This window comes from Ursus maritimus, unplaced genomic scaffold, assembly GCF_017311325.1.
Source record: "Ursus maritimus isolate PB19 unplaced genomic scaffold, ASM1731132v1 scaffold_10, whole genome shotgun sequence".
Lineage (NCBI taxonomy): Eukaryota > Metazoa > Chordata > Mammalia > Carnivora > Ursidae > Ursus > Ursus maritimus.
The window spans coordinates 20,371,229-20,388,800 of record NW_024423344.1 but is presented as its reverse complement, the minus strand read 5'-3'; the positions used below and the strand labels follow the sequence as shown (position 1 = coordinate 20,388,800).

The following is a 17,572-nucleotide window of genomic DNA, read 5'->3' as shown; positions in this document are numbered from 1 at the left end:
GTTCCCAGGGGTGTTTACACGCGCGTTCATGGGAGATTAAAAAGGGAGGGGACTAAACATTGGACGTGGAAGGTGGCGAGTCTAGGAGACCGCAGATAATGGAAAGCGCATGCGTTCCAGGGGCGGTGCTGCAAAGCTTCGGGAATCACGGAGGGGCGGAGCGGAAACCTTCTATGGGCTGACGCACGCGCATTGGGCCGCCAGCGCCCCGCCTCCTTCTTCAGGTTTCCTCTCCTCCTCCACCACTCTTCCGGAAGTGCAGCCGCCCTCGCGCCCACCAGCGGCCACCCCCTGCGGCAGGCCCCGCCCCCTACCGGCTCCGCCCCCCAGCTCTCCGCCCCCTCCTCTGGTGGTGGCGCCGGCTTGCAGCCCGGGTCGTGGCGGTTTCGGTGCCCCAAGCCGGGAGCGCGGAGTCGTTCCCGGAGCGGCGGCCAGGCTATGATCGCGGGTCCCTGGCGTCCCGCTCCGGTCACCCAGAGTCCCTGTCTCAGCTTGTGCCCGTACCCGAGCGGTCTCCTCAGCCCGGCCCCGCGGCGCGGTTGGCGGCGGCGCCCCCGGCGCGCCCCCTCCTCCCGATGGCGGCGGAGATCCAGCCCAAGCCGCTGACCCGCAAGCCCATCCTGCTACAGCGGGTCGAGGGGTCCCAGGAGGTGGTGAATATGGCCGTGATCGTGCCCAAGGAGGAGGGCGTCATCAGCGTCTCGGAGGACAGGTACGGACCGCCGCCCCTCGGCCGCGAGGAGGGGCGGGACAGGCAGGCGGTCCCGGAGCCCGCGTCCCGGGCTGTGCCTCCACGTCGGCGCAAGTGTAGACGTACTCCCCCAAGTTTTTATTATAATGCGCATCCTGGTGGTGCTGGTGTCCAGCTGCGCTCCGTCGCCGCTGCGTGGCTCTGGGAAGCGGAGACCAGACAGCGGCGTGCACTCTGGCCTTGCCCGGGGCCGGTGGCGCAGGCCGGGCCAGGGTGGCCCTTGGACTAACGGTGCGCCGGTCACTGGACCTTGGTCCAGCCCTAAGGACGGGAGGGGAAGAAGGTGGGGCCGCCCAGCCCTGCAGGTGTGTGCGTGGGGAGGATGCTCCGAGAGCCTTTGCTAGATAACTGAGGATTTTTGAGTACTCTGATACAGTTCTTAGGGCTCCAGTCGGAAAGTAAATGCCACTCCCTTTTCCCAGACAGTTTCACAGAATCCGCATCTCCTGTACCTCTTACACTGAATTCAATGAATATTCTAAGTTGTGAAAAGAGTATAACTTTGGGCTTCTGCCCGTAAGGAGAGATACCTTCTCTTCTTAACTCTCTTCTTATTTCTTCGAGCTCAAGGGGAAGCGCCTAGAACTTGCAAGGGACCACTGCTGCAAATAGCTCTCGAGTTCCTTCCCTTTGCTTGCTTCCTTTCTTTTTGCTTAATTTTGCTTAATTTGCAGAAGTGGAGCCAGTTGTTCTGCCTTTAATAATTTCCCTTGTTTTTCAGACAATAGCATTTGCGCTTTAACTTAATTCATTTAATATGCACAAATTAAGCTGATGAAGCTGATTTCCATAGGAATGGTGCATGAATATAGTAATTATGGTATTTATCTGGAATTGTTGTTTTGATAATACCAACTAGCGTTCTAAAAAATGTAGCTAGACTAGAGAGGTATATGACAAGGGGCTTTTACCTTAAAACAGTAGTTAGGTTTTCTTGATGTAAATTTAAATTATGCTGAGGTAGAGAATTTTTTTCTCTGTGACTGGTACAGTTGCAGGCAGGGGTAAAGCAGCAACGTGTTCATTACTGTCTTTATAGTCATTTCAGCACTTTGCATACAGTGTGGCCTCAAAAAAATTTGCCTGATAGTTCTATTCATATGATAGGTTCTTCAGTATAACTAGGATGAGTATATTAACCACAAGTGCATGTCTACATCATACTCTTTACAAATGGCCAAAAAGTGCTTGATTAATTTCCTAGATCCAATGGGGAAAATTGTAAACATAGGCCAGTGGCAAGCAGTCTACAATGAACAGAAGAAATATGGCACCAAAATGGAGTATATGGATTAAAAACCTTCTGAAATTCACAAAGAAGTTTACGAGTGCTTAATTTTTTTTTTTTTTTTTTTTGATAGAGGCAAAATTCTATTAAGGAGATCGCTTCTGGACCTAGAAATTTTTTTTTTTTTTTTACAGAATTGTTTCTAAAGGGATATATTGACGTCACTTTCCCAGTCTATAACTCCTGTAGATGAAACCGCTCAACCTAACTGCTGTAGGAAATTCATAAATAAGTTTGTTGAGTCGAGTAAAAGAAGGAGTAAGGTAGTTAAGTTCCTTTAATATTAGTTTTGAAACTGTTTGCTTTGGTAGATGGTTTGAGAGTAGAGGTTAGTCTTCAGGGTTTTGTTTTGTTTTGTTTAAGAGTTCAGAGGGATTTTAGAGGTTATTTGCTCTAACCGCTTCATTTTGTGAACCAGAAAATGTAGGCCAGAAAATTTACCTGCCCAAATCTCCTGATTCCCATTTCAGTGTGTTTATCTGGAAGGAAAAAGCTTTAGTGGGATGCATTTCAAGGTGTTTGGAGAAGCAGAAGTAGCATATATGAAAGAAACTGAAAGATAAATTTCATTTGATTACAGGACAAAAGAAATGTGAAATTTAGGTGTATAGTAACTTAATTTTCACTTTTTTAGTTTACAATGTAAATAATAGGAATTATTTTATTATAGAGTTATTGTTAAATAAGTAAGGCCCACCCATAAGTCCAGAATTATTCTTTACATATATTTTACTAATACTCAAATTGACAAATCTGTGTTTCCATACTCACAGGTGACAATACCTTTGTTATTTACAACTCAGTTTTGATTATGGTTTTCAGGAAAAGAGAATTGCTGTGTATTCTTTCAAAATCCGCTGTCAGTGCCATTTGACATAATGCTAAAGATATGAAGATTGAATATTGATTTTCATCAAAACCTACAAAGCCATTTTCATTAACTGCTTCAACTAGAAACTAATAGTTTTCATTCCTGAACTCTAAGGTTAAATCACAGATAACGTCCTATCCTGTATGGCAGTGTCCCAGAAGTTCTTTGGAAACCTGGTTTCCCTTTTGACCTCTATCTAACCTTAGAAAACACTTAACATTTTCTATTTTAAACAGTATTATGGTCCATTCATCTTCTCCATAATTTCCCAAGGTGTTACGTGTGTCTTATTCCTTGTAGTATCTTTAGGGCCTAGCAAAGTGCCTGACACATGGTGGGCCCCCAAACATTTGTTGTATATCAATGACTGGTATATTTTTGTTGTCATTCCTGAAAGCATCTTAACTATTGTAGGCATTTAGTTGATATTTGTTGAATGACTTTTATGACAACCTATTAAAGCCCTGTGTGGACAAATGTGCACTTGTGGGAGAAGGAGTGGACTGGGTGGTCTTCAGGGTGCCTTAAAACTTTGAAAGTCCATGCATTGCTTCATTCATTCCATCAACAAACATTTAAGTTTCTGTTGTGTTCTGAGCGCTTAAGCATACTACATTGGTGAAATGGCAAGATCCTTTCAAGATACAATTTAGTGGGGGTGTGGAGCTTTTAGAAGATAATAAGACAAAACCACAACCTCTAAGATTTAGTATTGAAAAGAGAATTTTTGGATGGGGAAGAGTGGCCGGATTCCACAGCCCCATGTGTCCCTTACATTTTGTCTTCTTTGGGGGATTCTGTCACTTGGATTACCATTTTCATCCCACCGCTGCTGTCAGTAGTGGGTTGATAATATTCTAATCTTCAGGCCAAAGAGTCAATAAAAACCCTCACCCTCAGTTTATCTTAGCACAGTTAGGACAGCCTGGAACTTTACTGGATACCAAGGAAGGAAATACAAGGGAACATAAGAAATATAAAAATGTCTGATTTCAAAGTTTAGATTTCTGGTGCTATCATAACACAGAACTTGTTCTGGGAACTCCCTGGCCATTTCTGAGTCTATCTTTGCTTTGCATATAGCTGGATTCTGTCTCTAGGGGACATACCCGCCTTTGGTACTTTGGGTTCCTCATGTCCCAGCTGCCTTCAGGACTGTCTTTTCTGAGTGGATGCCTTCTTAACTTTCCTTGCTTAGGAGCTTCGTACCAGACATCTTAGCTCAGTTTTGGTTAACACTGATATCTAGTCTGCGGCTTCCAGAGGCTCCCTTGTCCAGTGATGGCCTCTTCTTCAGTGACGAAGGCCAGGAGAGACCTCTCTCCAGGTGGGACCCACCCTCATCTAGACGTTTACATTTATATGTTCTTTATATGCATATTTTAATACAAGTCAACAACCTGGGCATTCTTACAGAGAGTTTTAGTACCTCTGGGTAGTTATTATTAGGCAGGTTAAAGGAAATTTTTCCTTCACCAGGAGTCTATACCTTTGCAGTGAGTATAGCGGGATCCAGTTTTATCTCAGTATAAGGAGATGTACTGAAGACAGGTACAAACAACGTCTCCTCTGGGGTTACCAAAGAATCTCTGCTCGTGGTGGTTAGACCAAAGGAGTGCTCCTACAGATGGGTCTTGCAGTGAAAAAGTGAGGGTAAAGGAAAGAGCATTGTAGGTAGAGGGAGAAAAGAAAACTCCCATTCATTGAGAAGCACTAGAACGGACTGGTTAAGAGTATAGATTCAGGAGCCTGTCAGCTTGAATTCAGAACTCAGCTCTGAGTGATTTGAGGAATCTGAAAAATTAGCGTCTCCGGAGGAGTGACTATGAGTGAAACTTTCCAAAACCTCTGGGCACAAGAATTTGAAATTCTTTTCTGGATAAAAAGATCCAAGGCCGTGGTGGTGGGGTGGTGGGGAGGAGGCTGTGATGGGTGGATGGGGGAGGCACTGTTGGGCATGAGTGTAATGGAGAAGGGAGTGTGGGGGAATGACAACCTTATATTCTAATTATATTCAGGACCAATTTATGCAGCTCAGTGTTCCCTGTAACCCCTAAGGGCAGACAGAACACTCTCCCCACACCCCGCCCCCCACGATGGTAAAAGAGTCAGGTTTTTATCTCCGGATGAGGAGATCTGGTCCCTAGTGCCTAGCACAAGGCAGTATATAGTCATTGAATGAATTATGCAGTGGTTGATCAATCACCAGTTTGGAATGAATTGGGCCTGAGGAGGTGGTGAGTTTCCTGGAGCAAAGATAGAGCAAAGATAAATTTGAGTTGAGTCTGAGAGAAACTTAGTAGCCTGCTTTCAGCCAGGGTGACAATACGGCAGAGTTGGGGTTAAGAAGGGATGGGGACAAGAGAGGGTTGGATTTTTTTTTTTTTTCCTAATCTCGAAGGTGTTTCTGTTCGTTTGTTTGTTTTTTAATTCTGAAGTACTCAATTCTAAGTACTCAATTCTAAGACTACTTGACTATTTCTTGAAAAGAGATGTTAAAATTTCATTTCATTTTATAAATCCTCGTGCTCTTGGTTGATTTACCGTTGGTTCTTATCATTGTGAAATTGCACTCTCTCAGTTCTCTGGCTGAAACCGTTGTTTCGCTAATACTTCGACTGTGCCTCAGTCCAGGTGAGTTCCTGGTGGTTTTATCCACCATGTATTTTATAATACTTGCATCAAAAAAATATTTCTGAAAATGCAAATCAGAGGTTTCCCACAGTGCAAGCATGGTTCTGAAAGGTGAGGGGTTCTTAAGAGTGATGATATGAGGTCGTTAAAAGTGGACAAAATTAGAACCCATCTAAATGAATTTTTGAGTGTGTCATGTCTCTTTTTAATGGCATAAAATTAATAAACTTTCAGCTATGCACTTGAGACTCATTACTTGGTGGTAATAATTGCTGGTTTCAAGGTCCCAAAATGGGAATTTACCTCATGTGATTGTTGAAAATTAGACCTTGATGCTGAATTCAGAGCATGAGGCAGTCTTTATGCCAGCAAATCTGTCTGGAAACAGGCTGCCTCTATGTCTCTAAAGGTCAGAATAGAGATTGACTTTTTAAGAAAAGATCACTATGGGAAAGCTTGTTTAAGGAGGCTTACTGGAGGAGGCTTAGCTCCCAGTGACCCCAGAGCTCCTGATGATTCCTAATTTTCTACTTAATGTATGCGCTTAAACCAGATCTGTCCAGGACCTCAGAGATCTTAATCGGGGTACATTCATCTGGATATTGCAGGACTATGGAAAATTCTGACCCTCCGAAAATGAATGATTCTTGGATTGTGAAATCCTGACCAACAACCTTTTTTTTTTTTTAAGATTTTATTTATTTATTTGACAGAGAGAGAGACATCCCCAAGAGAGGCAACACAAGCAGGGGGAGTGGGAGAGGAAGAAGCAGGCTCCCAGCAGAGGAGCCTGATGTGGGGCTCGATCCCAGAATGCCAGGATCACGCCCTGAGCCGAAGGCAGATGCTTAACGACTGAGCCACCCGGGTGCCCCGTGACCAACAATCTTATACCTCACGTGTTAAAACTAAACTTACTTTGAAAAAGAAAAATAGGTAAAAATCATAAGATGTTAGTAGCTGAATGAGGAGGCTTTAGAGGGTTGCTCTTTTCCAAGCAAACCAAATCAAAACTGTTAGAAAGAAAATACTACTTTTCCTTTTATAGCATCTTTCCCTGTCTCTGTTTTCATGCTGAATTTGGCTTTGAGAGGGAAATATTTTCTGTTTGTCGTTGAGAATCACTTGATGTCATTAAAAAATTAACAGTTTTGGGGAAATTAAAACACAGTGGCATTTAGAAACCAATAAACAAATTGTGATTTAAGATTATTTCAAGTAGTGAGCTGTTCATATCTGTAGCTGTAATGTAGATTATATACAATATATATTTACGTGAAAGAAAATGGCCATCAAGCCAAGCTTTTCTTCTCAACTACAGTATCAGAATAGAAGGAATTCAAAAGGAGATAACACTTGTTTATTTTTATTTCAAGAGATCTTCCAAGGAGATGCTATAGTTAACCTGAAAATTTTCCTAACAGAAAAAATAACTTTGCTTGTGCAACTTCAAGCAGTCTCATTACTTTTTTTTTTTTTTTTTTAAAGGGCAGGGGGCCTCCTCATCCAAATGTTGCATTTAGTCATCAGTAAAAATTAATTTAGGGGCACCTGGGTGGGTCAGTTTGTTAAGTGTCTGATTCTTGATCTCAGCTCAGTCTTGACCTCAGGGTCGTGAGTTCAAGCTCCACTCTGGGCGTGGAGCCTACTTAAAAAAAAAAAAAAAAAAGAATTAGAAAAAATTAATTCAGAGGTGTAAGAAACTAGCAAACGAGACCAAAAAAGAAAACAAAGTCATCTGCTGGTCTCTTGGCAGGGTGTGCTGCTTTGTGCCCTCGTGTGCCTTTAATTGAAAGATTCTTGGAGGAGAACTGGGCCTGGGAATCTGATTTCAGCTGTCCCCAGTGTTGACCTTGGGCACTTCCTGTGCCATTTCATCACTCCAAGCCTCAGTTTCTCCGATCTGGCCAAGGAGCTTGTAGGGTTTCTAGCTGTGACTCTGACGGTGTGGCGTGCCCATGTGGTGTGGTTAGACAGGCGTAAACTGTCTGCAACCACATCACGCTCAAACCTTGAGCTGAGAGGAGGTGTGCAGAGGGGAAAAAGCGGCATGTACTCAGCTCTAAAACGATGTTTTCCAGAGCCTTTGGAGGGCAGCGCTTATTTCTTCCTGGAAGAAATATTAAAGAGGCATTTGTTTTGTATTGGTGTCTAATACTCAGTTGAACTGGATTCCCTACATTCCTACTTCTGGATGAATCCTTTAGTTTCAGATAACTGAACAGTTTAGCTCTGGGTGGTTTGCCGGTCCCTGTGGCAGGGACTAAGTGGTCTAGAGTAAAGCTTTTGACACTTTTTTGACCACATATCTTAGTAAGATATATTTAGCATTGCTACCCAAGACTCTCACACATACACATGTATATAACTGAAACCAAAGTCGTGTGAAATGGTATCCTTTACATGTGACATGCGTGCGTCTGTTCTGATGTCGACTGTATGCTTGTGACCCACTGAAGTGATTTCATGAACCAGAGTGGGTTGAGAACCGCAGTTTGAAATACAGTGCTTTAGAGAAGCTGTCCAAGGTTTGTACCCTCTTTCTCTCTGTGAGAGAAAGTTTTGGTTTTCTGGAAGATGGGAATACACTTGCACTCAGGGACCTTCACACCCCCTCTCCCCCCAGCCTGCCCTGCCTTTCTGAATTTCCGCAGACTAGAGCACTGACCTCGTTTCCCTGGAAGCCTCCAAGCCAGGAGATGAGAGTCCTAAACCCTTGCAGCCCAGAGCCCGAGAGAGCTCCGAAGCACACCGGGGGACCAGGAGCACAGCGGACCGAGCAGCTGTTTGAGTGGCTGCATTTTGGCTTCCTGTGACGTGTTCATTTACTACTGAGTTTCAGGACTCAGAAACGGCGCTTCTCATCCAAATTATGAATGGCAGCTGCTCACCTCCCTGTGCTGGTCTTTTTAGCTTTTTACCTATAATGTGGAGCTATTTGGGGATTCTGTGCTTTTTCTAATTGTTGTTACTTTTTTTCCTTCATTTGTTTTTTTAAAGCAATCTCTAAACCCAACGTGGGGCTCAGTCTCACAACCCCGAGATCAAGAGCTGGGTGCTCTACCGACCAAGCCAGCCAGGAACCCCTGTTATTGCCTTTTTTATCTTTTCCTCAATTTCTGAGGATCAATTTGTATTTTAAGTAGCCATAACAATCCCTCTGGAGAATGTTTTTATTTTAAAAAAAGATAATATAACCATAATAAAAAATAATCACTCTAAACCTCATAACACAATGACTGTTAGAGTTTTCTCTATATTTCCTTCTGGATGTTTTGCTAATGCAGCTTTCAAAAACAGGACTGTAATCACATACTTTTATTATTCTTACCCCCACTTAAAATTGTGCCACCAGCTACCTTGTCTTTAGCCATCATTTTCAGTGGCTGTATATTTTTCTTTTCCTTCAGTTTGCACTATATTTATGTAATGCTTGCACTGTATGTATATGGCCCTTCATGAGCAAGACATCCTGCTCTCAAGGTGCTGATAATCTAAATGTTAGGGTGAAAACTGTTAGGCATATAAGTATTTTTTTCCCCCAGATTTTTGGATTATTTCTTTAGGAAAAATTAGAAGTTTGCCATATTGCTTTCCAAAATGTTCATGCCGCTTTAGAATATTAATTTATAATATTAGAATGTTAGTTATGCCACATCTGACCGGCCATGGGTATTATCATTTTAAAAATCTTCTTTATGATTTATGTGATAGTTTCTTCTGTAAGAGTGGTATTACTCTGTCATTTTAGTCTGTCAGTGTGCCACATCCCAGACTTGCCCCGTGAAAGCCAGTGGTCAGGAGATGTGAGTGGCTGCTGGCCACGATGTTCTCCGTTGCAGGCTTCTTCCTCTTTCTGTTTGCCATGTTGTCCTGAAACGGTGTGTCCGTTGTCCCCACTCGTCTCTTGGCCCTTGCTTTGTTGATGTTTAATTTGTATGGTTTGGTTGGCTGGTGAATATTTTTTTTTTTAAAGATTTTATATATTTATTTGTTTTAGAGAGAGAGTGCAGGAGACAGCAGAGGGGGAGGGAGAGAGAAAGAGAGAGAGAGAATCTCAAGCGGACTCCCCATTGAGCATGGAGCCTGACATGGGTCTTAATCTCACGACCTTTAGATCATGACCCAAGCTGAAACCAAGAGTTGGACGCCCAACCGACTGAGCCACCCAGGCACCCCTGAATATTTTTTATTTACTTGTTTACTTGTTATTTTTCCTTTTGTGAATTGTCTGTTCGGTCCTTTGTCTGTTTCTTCATTGACGGCTCCTGGTTCTTCTGCACAATTTCTTTTTTTTTTTTTTTTAAATATTTTATTTATTTATTCGACAGAGATAGAGACAGCCAGCGAGAGAGGGAACACAAGCAGGGAGAGTGGGAGAGGAAGAAGCAGGCTCATAGCAGAAGAGCCTGATGTGGGGCTCGATCCCAGAACGCCGGGATCACGCCCTGAGCCGAAGGCAGAGGCTTAACCGCTGTGCCACCCAGGCACCCCTTCTGCACAATTTCTTGTGCATGTATTCCGTAGATATAGTAAGGATATTAACCTTTTGTCTATTGTATATCCAGATATATGCCTTATTCTCTGTTTACTTTTCACACAGAAAACATTTACTTTTTAATTGAACCATCTGTCTTTTCTTGCTAGTGAAGTTTCTTCTATCATTTCTAATTTTGGGAAGTAATTTTCTTTCCCCAGGGAGTCATTGCATATGCATGTTTTGTTTATCCTGGTTATATAATTTGGTGGAAAAGTAACCTCTTGATTTATTTGGAATGTATTTCGTTGGATGGTATACATTGAGGAGCGTAAGGGTTTTTCTGAAATTTGCTATTGATTATTTCAGCATCATTTACTGAATGGTCCTTATGCTTTCTTTCGTATGTATTTGTGAAACTGCCTTTATCACAAAATTAAATTGTCATAATCAACAGGGCCTACTATGGGCTTCTTTTAGTACTGGTCCTACACTTGCAGTTATTGTAACTAATGAGTTGTTCTGGACGGCATCCCGTTATCTGTCTCCAGTAATAGCCTGAGTCTCTCTGGGCAGGTCGGTGAGTTAGTACGACAGGCATCATTTGGCTCCAGTTGATTGGCTCTTTCCCAAACTTCAGGATTTCAGAGTTTCAGTTTCCACATCTGCAAATTGGGCATAATGAGTCCTCCTGGAGGTGTTGGGAGGCTTAGATGAGCTGACATTCCTGCAGCACTTGGCTTTGTACTGGGAGCATAGATGGTGCTGAGTAAAGGGGAGTTGTATTTTTTATGATACCACCCATGCCTCTAAGTAGGTAAGCTTTTCCTGTTGCTATGGTTCCATTAAGGCTTGACTATTTTAGGAGTCACCTTGGATACACAAAGGCAGGGCTATTGAATTTTTGTTTGTGTGTGTGTTCCTGTAGTTCTGAGCCCTTGTTTCTCTTCTCTAGATATAGAAGGGTAATGTTGCTTTGATTTTTTTTACGGCCACTTCCTAGACTTGCGTCCCGAAAGCCAGTGGTCAGGGGATATATGTGGCTGCTGGCTGCTGTGTTCTCCTTCCCAGGCCTCTTCTTCCTCTTTCCGTCTGTCATTGTCCTGAAATGGTGTGTCCGTTGTCCCTCCTGGTCTCTTGGAGGTCAAGGGCTGTAGCTTCCATGTATTCCATGGGGAATATTTTGAGATAGGGATGTATGTCTGTCTAACTGAGCTACTCCCCACCGGAAGCCTGGGCATTATAAGCCCACAGCTCATGGGTGGAGTTCACTCTTAGGCAGATGTTGACCCTATACAATGTTTCTGGAAGTTTGAATTAGTAGCCAAGTTTTAAAAATCTGAAATTTCACGTAAAAGTCCAGATTGCTGGCCTGTCTGGACAGATGGGGAGATGTGGCTGCGCCAAGCCTCGAATTCCCCTCCTCTGGGCCCCTTGCTCAGCCCACTTATGGCTAAGGTCATTTGGGCAAGGCCATGAGATGGACACCCCTGCTGCCCACCGGTGGGGAGAGTACATACGAGATGCAGCTTTCCTGCCTTCCTCTAAATCTTTCCCTTGTGTGGAGCCAGTAGTTTGAGCTTTTTGAGTATTTAGAAGAAGTAGAAGAATTGGAAAGATACCCAGAAAGCCCGTATTTCTAAAAACTTAGGTAGGAGTGGAAGGAGGAAGCACATACGTTAAATATTAAGACAGCTTTTATAAGCCAGTCTCATGTTATCCACAGTAAATATATAAAATAAAGGCAGGTATTGGTAAATTAGGTGGGCATTTAGCCCCTCTTAGCCCCTCTCTGGAGGCTTTGTAACAGTGTTGGGGCCTGGGGCTCAAGTCGGAAAAGTTGGGTTTGATGCTTAGTGCTGCCATCTGCCAGTTGTATGATGACCTTTGCAGCTGTAAAATGGGAATTTAAAGTATACCCACCCTGTGAGATTATTCTGAGGGTTCAGTGAAGCTATGCTCTATAGGGCTGCATCTAGCCATTGCTACAGGAATGTCAGGTTTTGCCTCCCTTCCTGCACGCTGTTTTTCTAATGCTTTTTTTTTTTTTTTAAAGATGTTATTTATGAGAGCGACAGCGCCCATGAGCACAAACAGGTGCGGGGCGGGAGAGGCAGAGGGAGAAGCAGACTCCCCACTGAGCAGGGAGCCCATGTGGGGCTCGAACCCAGGACCCCGGGTTCATGACGGGCCAAAGCCAGATGCCACCCAGGCATTGCTGAATTGATTTTTTCATAGTTTTGAATAATGTATGTGAAAATACTTCATATACTGTCAGGTCCTATACAGATGTTAAGGACTGAGGCTCTAGATACAAAACATGAATATATACTTTTTTTTTATTTTAAGTTTTTATTTGAGAGAGAGAGAGAGTGTGTGTGTGTGTGTGTGTGAGAGAGAGAGAGAGAGAGAGAGAGCAGGGGAAGGGACAGAGGGAGAGGGAGAGAGAATCCCAACCGGGAGACCTATGGAGAGCTCGCTCTCAGTCTTGGAGATCATGATCTGAGCTGAAGCCAAGAGTCCGATGCTTAACTGAAGGAGCCACCTAGGTGCCCCAAATGTATACTTTCTTGAATTTAGAGAGTTTTGTGTTTTCTTTATTTTCATTTTAAAAGTAGATGGATGTAGTATTTTAAATACATTTAAATTCTAGTGTAAAAAACTATAAAATTACAGTATTGCCTCCTACTCTTTTGTAGCTCTGGATTAATATTTTTCTGGAGTCAGTTACCTTCAGTAGAAGAGAGCCTCCCATGGTGTTAGAATTATAATAATCTGTTTTAGTGCTCATTGGTATTTCTGGCCCTTGGAAAATACTAGCTGTCTGATATGTTAGAGGTTGATTTTGTTTGTGGGAGATGGGGTGTTAGGAATGGCTAATTTATTCTGATTTTTGAATTTATATTTGAATGGCTTAATAAGTTCTCTTTATATTTCAGAGCTTACATTGTTAGACAGTTTTGAAGAATGCTTAATTTTTCTCTAGAAGGTAAAATTAGAGAGGCTAGTTATGCTTAAAAGTAGTTAGCTGAATTAGCATGCCGTTTGGATGGGTTCAATTGGTTTGGAATTTGGTTGCACTGTGGGAAGTTTCTGTGTATCGGATGTAGACAGCATAGATCTTTGAGCATATCTGAACAGAGTAGGAAAAAAGCTGAGGGAAAAAAGTTCACTCAGTCTGAAAAGGTTCACAGTAGTGCAGGGAGAGGAAGAGGCCCAGGCAAGGGGTCTTGAGGCTCCAGAGAGACGTGTGGGTTGGCTGTAGGTACACATATGTGGGTTATGTGTGGGTTGTCCTTTTTCTCTGGTATGATCTTTACCCCACCCCTCTGGTTTTACTTTTTGTTTGTTTTCTTTTCAAAAATGCCTTGCCCCCACATGTGTATAGCCTCCCCCCATTATCAACATCACTTACTTAAAAATGTACCATATTTACCAAGGATGAGCTGTACTGACACATCATTATTATCCAAAGTCCAAAGTTTACCAGGGATTCACTCTTGGTGTTGTGTATTCTGTGGACAAATTTATAGTGACATATCCATCATTATAATACCAAACAGTATTTTCGCTGCCCTAAATATCCTCTGTGTTCTGCCTCTTCATCCTGTCTCCCGCCTCCCTCCAAGCACTGATCTTTTTATTGTTCATAGTTTTGCTTTTTCCAGATTGACTTCTTTCCTTTAGTAATATGCATGTAAGTGTCCTCCATGTCTTTTCATGTCTTGATGGCTCATTCCTTTTTAGCACTGAATAATAGTCCATTGTCTGGATGTAGCACAATTTCTCCATTCACCAATTAAAGGACATCTTGGTCGCTTCCAAGCTTTGGCAGTTATCAGTACAACTGCTGTAAAGAACCCTGTGCAGGTTTTTGTGTGGACATGTTTTCAGTTCCTTTGGGTCAATACCAAGATGGAGTACAACTGGAGGTGAATTGTTATGTTACAAGTATGTTTAGTTCTATGAGAAACTGCCAAACTGTTTTCCAAAGTGGCTACACCGTCTTGCGTTCCCTCCAGCAGTGAGTGAGAGTACCTGCTGCTCCACAGATCCTTGCCAGCAGTTGATGGGGTTAGTGTTCTGGATTTGGGCCATTCTCATGGACGTGTAGTGATGTCTCCTTGTTATTTTCATTTGCATTTCCCTGATAAACATGATGAGGTGGAGTATCTTTTCATATGCTTATTTGCCATCTGTAGATCTTCTTTGGTGAGGTGTCTGTTAAGGTCTTTCGGCCTTTTTTTTTTTTTTTTAACTTGAATGGTTTGCTTTCTTCTTACTGAGTTTTAAAAGTTCTTTATATATTTTGGATAATAGTTCTTTTTTGATGTGTCTTTTGTAAATATTTTCTCCCCGTCTGTGGCTCTTCTTCTAATTCTCTTGATATTGTCATTCACTGAGCAGAAATTTTAGGTTTAAAGAAGTACAGCTTATCAATTCTTGCTTTTTTTTTTTCCAAAGATTTTATTTATTTATTTCAGAGAGAGAGCGTGTGCAAGCATGAGCAGGGGAGGGGACAGAGGGAGAAGCAGACTCCCCAGTGAGCAGGGAGCCAGATGCGGAGCTTGATCCAAGGACTCTGGGATCATGACCTGAGCTGACGGCGGACTCTTAACCAGCGGAGCCACCCAGGCGCCCTGTTATCAGTTATTTCTATCATGGATTGTGTCTTTGGTGTTGTACCTAAAAAGATGATCACCATGTCCAAGATCATCTAAAATTTCGTTTAGTTCATCTTATGGGAGTTTGTAGTGTAAGTTCCTGACATTTTGATGGTGGAGGCGTTCATTTCAAAAGGCATCCATTTTGAATAAGCCTGTTTCCAGTTGTATGACACAGCTTCTAGTAAGACAGCCAGATAGGGAACTAGGCCATTCCACACACGAAGGTCCTTGTTTCAAAAAGCTCTGGGTAACCTAGATAAGTGACTGCTTGAGAGACCCCACTTCTCCCTTTTAATGCCTTAATTCTTGCTCTCATGTTTTAATTTAGCCAATAAAGAGTGAACCCATGAAACCCTAGACACCACCCTTGGTGTAAAGGCAGAGCCCTGGGTCTATTCTCTCTTTCTCTACCTGTGACCTTGCTCTGTGACCCTCTGGAGTGCTGTGTACTATCCAGAACTTGTGAGTAATAAATCTTGTTCCTCAAAGTTCTGTAATGGTTTCTTGCTTAAATGCATTTTGCGGTTGCACTAAGAACCCAAGAGCTGGCCCAGCCATAACTAGGGGCTGTGTGGGGGAAGGGTCTGGAGCTCACTATGAGTGATAGGTGTGCTGCAGGCATTCCTAATGGAGGGTGCTACCATCAGGAGGCTCGGGACTGTCAGAACAGAGTTTTATAGTTTCGCATTTTATATTAAGGTCTATGATCCATTTAGAGTTAATTTTTGTAAAGGGTGTAAGGTCTCTCTAGATTCATTCTTTTGCGTGTGGATGCCAGTCTTCCGAGCCAGTTTGTTGAAGAGACTATGTTTGCTCCATTGTATTGCTTTTGCTCCTTTGTCAAAGATCAGTTGTGTTATTTATGGGGGGGGGGGTCCTGTGTCTGTGTTCTCTAATCGGTTACATTGATCTGTTTATCTGTTCTTTCACCCATACCACATTGTCTTCATTACTGTAGCTGTGGAGTAAGTCCTGAAGTCTGGTAGCATTACTCCTCTAACTTTGTTCTTGTCTTTCAATACTGTGTTGGCTATTCTGGGTCCTTTGCTTCTCCTTACAAACTTTAGAATCAGTTTGTTAATATCCATAAAATAATTTATTTTGATTGGGATCGCATTGAAAATACACATCAAGTTGGGAAGAACTGATGACATCTTGACAGTATTGAGTCTTCCTATCCATGAAGGTGGAACATGTCATTTATTTAGTTATTCTTTGATTTCATTCATCAGAATTTTGTAGTTTTCTTCATATAGATTCCTCTTATAGATCTTATACGTATTTTGCTAGATTTATACCCAAGTATTTCATTTTTGGGGGTACTAGTATCAGTGGTACTGTATTTTCCATTTCAAATTCCACTTGTTCATTGCTGGTATATAATAAAGCAGTTGACTTTTGTTTATTAACCTTGTATCCTGCTACCTTGCTATGCTACTCTACTCTTTAATAATTTAAAATTATTAAATGAATCTTTAAGGGTTGCATACATCTGGAGGTATATATCAGTATCATTATTGAACCCAGAAGATCCATACACACTCTTAAATTGTTGATAAGTGAACAAAAGGTTAATTTATTTTTCAATTTAATTTTTTTTAGAGAGAGTGAATGAGTGGGGGGTGGGTAAGAGTAGAGGGAGAGGGAGAGAGAGCCTAGCACGGAGCCCGATGCAGGGCTCTAGCTTACGGCCTTGAGATCATGACCTGAGCCAAAATCAAGTGTCAGACACTTACATATCGAGCCACCCAGGTGCCCCAAAAGGTTAATTTCTTGAGATTACTCTGAGTAGCTTCCAGTGGTCCATTGGAACCAGGATGGCCCTTTTGTACGTTTGACTATAATTGACATTTTTATGTTTTGGCATAGGCCCTTTTTGATTTCTTACCACTAAATAATTACTGGGAAATTCCATTCTTGAGCCCGAAGGACTCGATTTGAGCTTGAAAACTTGAAACATTGGACAGTTTTTACATAGCACGATATTAAGTTTGTCCTTTTGAATATGTTGTCATAGTATTTTCAGGGCCCAGCATTGCTTATTTCTACTTTTACAGAACTTTTACCCAGAAAATTGGTCTCTGTTGCTTTTCTTGCCTAGTAGTCCATGCCCATATTATGTGGAAAAGTGAGGTTAAAGTTGGTGACAAATCCTGGATGGATTCGCAGAGAGATTGGGATCAAAATGGTGAAACATTTAGTTATTGGAAATGTAATTTAGCTGGGAGAGTTAATTTGAGAATTAAATAATTTGAGAATTAAATAATCATAGTACATAAGAACCAAGGTTTTTTAAAGTTAAAAAAGAGAAGGTTGCTTATTTGGTAGTTCATTTCCCACGGGGACTAATTAATCCATACCATCACTGAAGTTCTGAATATTTGAACAAAAAATAGCGGGTAAAAACAGCTAGATACTAGCAGTTACATTTAAAAAATAATTAAACTTGTTTTTAAGGTGATAGTACATGCATGTGTGAAACTCAGAAGGCTATCCTGAGAAAAGTTAAGCTCTTTCCCACTTGTGGTTTTTATGATTTTGTGAAAGGAAAACTGATAGGATTTGCACATGCTCTGTCTGGTATGTGGCGTGATAGGGATCTCTCTGGGCATTTCTGCTTTCGCAGAGGTAAACTTCACTTGCAGAGCTACCCTGGGGATTAACAGTGCTTGCATGTGGCCTCCTCCTCCTCATCCTCCTCCTGATCTCCTCCTGATAGCTCCATTCCCTCAGCACCCTCTTCGTGTGTTTATATAAAAACACCTCCTTACGTGCATTACAATTATTAATTTATCTATTTATTTATCTCCTGCTCTGGGATCCTCAGCACCGTGTTTTTTCAAGGCCTCTGGCTCAGAACTTAGAACATAGTAGGCACAATTGG

The 17,572-nt window shown here is 42.2% G+C and overlaps 1 protein-coding gene across 2 annotated transcripts in view; it reads left to right on the top strand.

Moving 5' to 3' along the window:
• The first annotated feature begins 316 nt into the window (after positions 1-316).
• The window catches only part of WDFY2 (WD repeat and FYVE domain containing 2), a 173,038-nt gene continuing 155,782 nt past the window's right edge, over positions 317-17,572 (top strand). For both annotated transcript variants that reach the window (XM_040622490.1, XM_040622492.1), the window contains exon 1: positions 317-712. In XM_040622490.1, coding sequence (XP_040478424.1) covers positions 576-712 — 137 coding nt within the window. In that variant the 5' untranslated portion in view covers positions 317-575. The remainder of the gene's footprint in view (positions 713-17,572) is intronic.